The sequence below is a fragment of the Nicotiana sylvestris genome, chromosome 7 (assembly GCF_000393655.2).
Source record: "Nicotiana sylvestris chromosome 7, ASM39365v2, whole genome shotgun sequence".
Taxonomy (NCBI): domain Eukaryota; kingdom Viridiplantae; phylum Streptophyta; class Magnoliopsida; order Solanales; family Solanaceae; genus Nicotiana; species Nicotiana sylvestris.
Genome location: NC_091063.1, coordinates 1163713 through 1171499, shown reverse-complemented (window position 1 = coordinate 1171499; position 7787 = coordinate 1163713). Strand labels below are relative to the sequence as shown.

Here is a 7787-nt window from a genome sequence, read left to right as displayed (position 1 = left end):
GTCACAATTAATTCGATATAGTCAACACAATTTATAGGAATCAATTCCATAAGAAAATACTAAATATTTCCAATAAAAATCCGAAATTCAACCCAAAAATCAACAGTGGGGACCACGTCTCGGAACCCGACAAAAATTACAAAATATGAACGTCCATTCAACCACGAGTCCAACCTTACCAATTTTACCAAATTCGACATCAACTCGACTTTCAAATCCTCAAACCTTATTTTTAAATCTCTAGGCCCAAATTCTCTAATTACACCTTCAAAATACGTAATCTAGTCGGAATACTTAATGATAATTCAATATTATTGACTAACAATGATCAAAAGTGACTTACCTCAAGTTTTCCCGTGATTCTCGCTCAACAATCGCCCCAACCCGTGTTAAAAGTTCAAAAATGACAAAAATGTCTGAACCCCTATGTATTGTACTCTGCCCAGTGGTTTCGCATCTGCGACAAAATTGATCTCATCTGCGGTCTCACAGGTGCGAGCCATTTTCTGCTTCTTCGGTTCACCCACGAGGCCCTGCCTCCGCTTCTGCGATCACTAGTCCGCTTTTGCGGACTCACTTCTACGAGAAGCAGTCTGCTTCTGTGGACACATGCGCTTCTGCAATCCCTCGTCCACATCTACATTCACGCAGGTGCGAAATTTCCCTCGCACATGCAATCACTACCCATACTGCTCCAGCCCGCTTCTACGATGTCCATCTCACTTCTGCGAGCTAGCACCTGCTAGCCAAATTCCGCAGGTGCGATTGCACCAGAAGGCAAAAATTTCCAGCAGCTGCTTAAGTATAAATTTTGATCCGTTAACCATCCGGAATCCACCTAAGGCCCTCGGGACCTCAACTAAAAATACCAATGAGTCCCAAAACATCATACAAACTTAGTCGATGCCTCAAATCACATTAAACAACACTCAAAACACGAATCGCACCCCAATTCAAGCTTAACGAAAACTAAAAAATTTCAACTTCTACCTTTGATGCCGAAACTTATCAAATCAAGTCTGATTGACCTCAAATTTTGCACACAAGTCATAAATGACATAACAAACCTATGAATATTTCTAGAACTGAATTTCGAGCCCGTTATCAATAAAGTCAACTCCCGGTCAAACTTCCAAACCTTCCATTTCTTATATTCGCCATTTCAAGCCAAATTTAACTATGGACTTCAAAATAATTATCCGGACACACTCCTTAGTCCAAAATCACCATATGGAACTATTGGAACCATCAAAATTCCACTCCGGGGTCGTTTACACATAATTCATCATCCGACCAATTATTTCAACTTAAGATTTAAAATCTTGGAACTAAGTGTTCCAATTCATTCTAAAACCTCCCGACAAGTGCATAATTACAACTGAGCATTAAATATTCAGTAAATGGGAAAATAGGGTTGTGATACTTAAAACGACCGGCCGGGTCATTACATTCTCTCCCTCTTAAATAAACGTTCGTCCTCGAACGGATTTAGAATCATACCTGAAGTCTCAAATAGGTGTGGATATCTACTCCATATCTCCCGCTCAGTCTCCCAAGTAGCTTCTCCGATTGGTTGGCCTCTCCACTACACTTTCACTAAAGCTATGTTCTTTGACCTCAACTTTCAAACATGTCGGTCTAGAATGACCATCGGCTCCACATCATAAGTCAAATTACCATCCAACTGAACTATACTGAAATCCAAAACATGAGACGGATCTCCGACATACTTTTGGAGCATGGATACATGAAATACTGGATGAACACCCGATAGACTAGGCGACAATGCAAGTTCATAAGCCACCTCTCCAATCCTCTTAAGTATTTCAAAAAGGCCTAATAAATCAAGGACTTAACTTTCCCTTCTTCCTGTACCTCATAACACCTTTCATAGGCGAAACTCTGAGTAGTACCTTCTCTCCCACCATGTAAGCAACATCGCGAACCTTCCGGTCGGCATAACTCTTCAATCTAGATTGTGCCGTGCGAAGTCAATCCTAAATAAAATTAACCTTTTCCAAAGCATCCTGAACTAAATTAGTACCCAATAGCCTAGCCTCACCCGGCTCAAACCAACCCACCGGAGACCGATACCGTCTCCCATACAAAGCCTCATACAGAGCCATTTGAATGCTCGATTGGTAACTATTATTGTAGGCAAACTCTGCAAGCGGTAGGAACTGATCCCAAGAACCCCCAAAATCTATAACACAACCGCGTAACATATCTTCCAATATCTGAATAGTACGTTCGAACTGTCCGTCCGTCTGAGGGTGAAACGTTGTACTCAACTGTACATGTGTTCCTAACTCTTGCTGCACTGCTCTTCAAAACTGTAATGTAAACTGTGTGCCCCGACCTGCAATGATGGATACTGTCACACCATGTATGCGAACAATCTCGCGGATATAAATTTCAGCCAACCGCTCCGAAGCATAAGTAGTATCGATTGGAATAAAATGCGCAGACTTGGTCAACTGATCCACAATCACCCAAATAGCATCAAATCTCGTCGAAGTTCGTGGGAGTCCAACTACGAAGTCCGTGGTGATACACTCCCACTTCCACTCCGGAATTTCAAGCCTATGGAACAATCCGCCGGTATCTGATGCTCGTATTTCACCTGTTGACAATTTAAACACCAGGCTCAAACCCAACTATATCTTTTTTCATCCTTCTCCGCCAATAATGCTGCCTCAAGTCCTGGTACATCTTAGCAGCACCCGGATGAGTGGAATACCGCAAACCGTGGGCTTCTTCAAGAATCAACTCATGCAGCCTATCTATATTTGGCAAACAAATCTGACTCTGCATTCTCAACATCCTATCATCTCCAATAGTAACCTCTTTGGCATCGCCGTGCTGTACTGTGTCCTTTAGGACAAGCAAATAGGGATTATCATATTGGCACTCTCTGATGCGGTTATATAGGGAAGACCGGGAAACCACACAAGCTAGAATCTGACTAGGCATCTGATGCAAGTGATCTCTCACCAACAGGAATAAATGCAAGACTATCTATACTCACTACCTTTCTACTCAGGGCATCGGCCACCACATTGGCCTTCCCAGGATGATACAAAATGGTAATATTATAGTCCTTTAGCAACTCTAATCATTTGCGTTGTCTCAAATTTTGATACTTCTATTTGAATAAGTGATGTTGACTTTGGTGATCTATAAATACCTCACAAAAGGGCCTCCAAATCTTTAATGCATGAACAATAGTTGCCAACTCTAAATCATGAACAACGTAGTTCTTTTCATGTGGCTTCAACTGGTGCGAAGCATAAGCAATCACACTACCCTCCTGCATTAAGACACATCCAATACCAATCTGAGAAGCATCACAATATACAGTATAAGAATCCAACGATGAAGCAAACGGGAACTGGAGTTGTGGTCGAGGCAGTCTTGAGCTTCTGAAAGCTCTCTTCACACTCATCCAACCACCTGAATGGAGCACCTTTCTGGGTCAATTTGGTCATAAGGGCTGCAATGGACGAGAAACCCTCTATAAAGCGACGATAATATCCGACCAAGCCGAGAAAACTCCAAAAATCAGTAGTTGAAGATGGCCTGGGACAACTTTGAACTGCCTCAATCTTCTTCAGATCCACTTTAATTCCACCACTGGACAATGTGTCCCCAAAAATGCCACCGAATTGGAGAATTTAGCATAAAGTGTCCCCACACTTGGAGAATTTAGCATAAAGTTTCTCCTCCCTCAGCCTCTGTAGTACAATACACAAATGTTGTGCATGCTCCTCCTAGCTGCGTGAGTATACCAGGATGTCATCAATAAATACTATGACAAACGAATCAAGATACGGCCGGAATACACTATTCATCAAGTGCATGAATGCTACTGGGGCATTGGTCATCCCAAAGGACATCCCGAGAAATTCATAGTGACGATAGTGGGTCCTGAATGTTGTCTTTAGAATATCTGAATCCCATATTTTCAACTGGTGATACCCAGATCTCAAATCAATTTTGGAGAATACCCTCGCTCCTTGAAGCTGGTAAAATAAATCATCAATACGTGGTAAATGATACTTGTTCTTGATTGTAACTTTGTTCAACTGCCTATAGTCGATACACAACCGCATAGTACCATCTTTATTTTTCCCAAACAGAATCAGTGCACCCCAAGGCAACACACTAGGCTTAATAAACCCCTTATCAAGAAGTTCCCGAAGTTTCTCTTTCATTTCTTTTAATTCAACTGGTGTCATACGATACAGAGGAATAGAAATGGGATGAGTGCCTGATACCAAGTCAATACCAAAGTCAATATCCCTATCGGTTGGCATACCCGGCAGGTCTACAAGAAATACATCCATAAAGTCTCGCACTACTAGTAAAATCAATAGTATGAGTGTCTACATCAATATCTTTCATAAAGGCCAAGTATGACAAACACCCATTCCCATACATTTGTTGAGCCTTCAAATAAGAAATTACTCTAATGGGAACATAATCTAGAGAACCTCTCCATTCGATCCTCGGCAACCCCGGCATTGCCAATGTCGTGGTCTTAGCGTGACAATCCAAAATAGCATGACATGGAGACAACCAATCCATATCTAAAATTACATCGAAATCAACCATATTAAGCAATAAGAGATCAACTCTAGTATCTCATTCGCCAATAGTCACCGCACACGACTGATATACGCAATCCACAATAATAGTATCGCCCACCGGCGTAGATACGTGAACAGGTGAAAATAAGGACTCACGGGGCGTATCCAGACAATGAGTAAAATATGACGAGACATAGGAATGTTTGGAACCAGGGTCAAATAATATAGAAGCTTTTATGTGGCATACTGAGACAATACATGTGATCACTGTGTCTGAAGTAACAACATCTGGCCTGGCAGGAATATCATAAAATCGAGTCTGACCGCCACCTGATCGTCTTCCCCCTCTAGGGCGACCTCTAGCTGCTTGTGCCCCACCTCGTTCTAGCTAGGCAGGTGGTGAAATAACTGATGCGGGAGCCGCAGCCTGACTTCTCTACTAAGTTGGACCTCCCAAAAGGCAGGGACAATGTCTCTTTATATGACCCAAATCTCCACACTCAAAACAACCCATCTGTGAAAATGTCGATAAAGACTGAGGCAGACCCTAAGAACTAGAATGACTACCAGAAGAACCTGGTACAGACGAACCCTAAATTGATAGTGCACGAGATGAATTCTGAGCTAGAAGTGCACTGAGAGAAAGCTGACTTGGTCGAGCACTGTATGTCCCATGGCTAGCTGATGTGCCATGATGAACTGGACGAACCATCTGAGCGGGCCTATAAGGATGACATGTGCTGTGATAGGGCTGACCCCTGAAGGAACACCATTGGAATTACTCGAACCACGAGGCTTTTTGACCTCCCTCTCCTCACGCTCCTTAACACGGACCATCTCTAGCTGTCGTGCACTATCAACTACCTCTTCGAACTTAGTACCTACTACATTCCCCAGAGTCATAACAAAATGAAACTACTGATTGAGGACATTAATGAACCTCTTAACCCACACACTCTCAGTGGGAACCAACAAAACTGCATGACGAGCCAATTCTAAAAATCTCATCTCGTACTGGGTCACAGACATGTCTTCCTGACAAAGCTGCTCGAACTGTCTGCGTAGTTCCTCTCTACAGGTCTGTGGCACAAACCTCTCCAAGAATAATACGGAGAACTCATTTCATGAAAGTGGTGCTACACCAACTGATTTGCTCCTCTCATAAGTCTCCCACCATCTAAAGGCTACCCCGGTCAGCTGGAAAGTAGTAAATAAGACCCTAATGGTCTCTAGAATACCTGATATACGAAGAATCCATTGGCATCTGTCCAAGAAATCTTGAGTATCCTCTAACTCAGTTCCACTGAATAATAGAGGATGGAGTCTCCCAAATCTCTCTAGTCTCTTCTACTCATCGTCATTCATAATAGGACCCACCTGGGCCTTAGCAGTTGCAATGGCTGGACTAGTAGTACCCCTGGTATCTGAAGTCCCTGCATTACCTGCTCTAGAGTACAGGCGACGCTAGTATGAGTACCTCCCCCGGCCTGAGAAGTGGTTGGTGCAGCCTGAGCCGAAACCACTTGAGCAAGGCCAGTACAAACAGTCAATATATGGTCCAAAGCCTCCTAAAGGCTTGGAATCACAATAGGATAGTTGGTGCCTGAGCTAGTCCCACCAACTCAACTATATCTAGAACATGCTGCTAAGATAAAGCAACTGGTCGATCAACAGATGATGCTCTAGCTGTTGTACTAACTGTACCTTGGCCTCTATCGTGGCCTCAGCCTCTACCACAACCTCGGTGTTACACCTCATATTTTCGTACGTAAAAGTACGTCGTAAGTCAATTGATGTAAGCTCAGAAGTGAGATCATCTTTGAGAGTAAATAAAACAAGTTAATCATGTTACCTTGGAAATTACAAATATTAAATATCATGAATAACAAGTACCAAGAGGGTTGAAAAGCTTAGAAGCTAAACGAATTGAAGAAAATAAGTTTTGTCGAAAGTCGACAAGTTTGGTGTTACACCCTCTGCGTCCTAAGGTGATGTATAATAAATATGAGACATTTTAATCATGGTTTGAATGAGTTTAAAGTCATAATAAGACTATATTGTTATGAATAGTTTGTACATTGGATACTACTTTGGATATTACATTGGATACTACATTGGATGCTACATTGGATGCCCATGTTGTGAATAACTTAAAGATTAAATTTCCTATTTTATGTCCATCATCTTTACTTTTTATGCCTATAAAAGGCCATGTAATTGCAATGAAAAATTACACCAAAGTGAAAGAAGAAAACACTTCTCCATTCTCTCTATCTCTTCTTGTTTACATTTTACTGCATTGCTTTTATTTTATAACACGTTATCAGCACGAAGCTCTAATTTTATTCTTAACTCCCGCTAAGTTGAGCCATATTTTATTAAGGTATGTATCATTATAATCATTTTATTTATAGCAGTACATATCATATGCTCATTGTTTACAGATTACTTGTGCGCTTGGGCATCTTAAATAGTTTAAGTACATTGCAGTGATAAAATAACTATTTCCTTCCGTGATCAACTCTTAGAGGACCTCAAAGTCATCAAACTAGCTATGCACTAATGTTATACTTATAATATTCATGGACTCCCTAGATCAAAACATATCTTTAAGGCATTTTGAAGAACTATGAGAAATAAATTGACAAGCAATAATTTTATAGTTTAATTACTTTATATTTATTGGAACATATAAATAATGTTAGTCACGTTCAGTTCTATTAACACATATATATCAATAATATAAAGTGAAATGAAACAAGTATGTAATTTCTACTTTATGGCAAGAATAAAATGAAATAGTAGATTGTTAACATGATATAGCTCTATTTTCATTTCTTTTACCTTAATCGTTTTGTTTTCATTAATTGTTTATTATTATAATTATTTCTCTAACTTATTCATCTTTTATGATAGTTTTCACTATGTCAAATTTATCAAAACTTGAATTTGTGGCACTTGACATCACCGGGAGGAACTATTTATCATGGGTTCTTGATGCTGAAATTCACCTTGACGCTAAAGGTCTTGGAAATACTATTATACAAGGAAATGAAGCATCAAATCAGGATAAAGCGAAGGCCATGATTTTTCTTCGTCATCATCTACATGAAGGGTTAAAAACTGAATATTTAACCGTAAAAGATCCACTTGAATTATGGATTAATTTGAAGGATCGATATGACCACCTAAAACTTA

General features: G+C 40.5%; 1 protein-coding gene across 1 annotated transcript; it reads right to left on the bottom strand.

Moving 5' to 3' along the window:
- Positions 1 to 2634: 2634 nt before the first annotated feature.
- Positions 2635 to 4346, bottom strand: LOC138872508 (uncharacterized). The gene is made up of 4 exons (XM_070150666.1): positions 4060 to 4346; positions 3387 to 3633; positions 3188 to 3337; positions 2635 to 2973 (listed from the first exon to the last, which is right to left on the bottom strand). Exons 1-4 carry the CDS (start codon positions 4344 to 4346, stop codon positions 2635 to 2637), a joined length of 1023 nt encoding a protein of 340 aa, XP_070006767.1.
- Positions 4347 to 7787: the final 3441 nt, after the last annotated feature.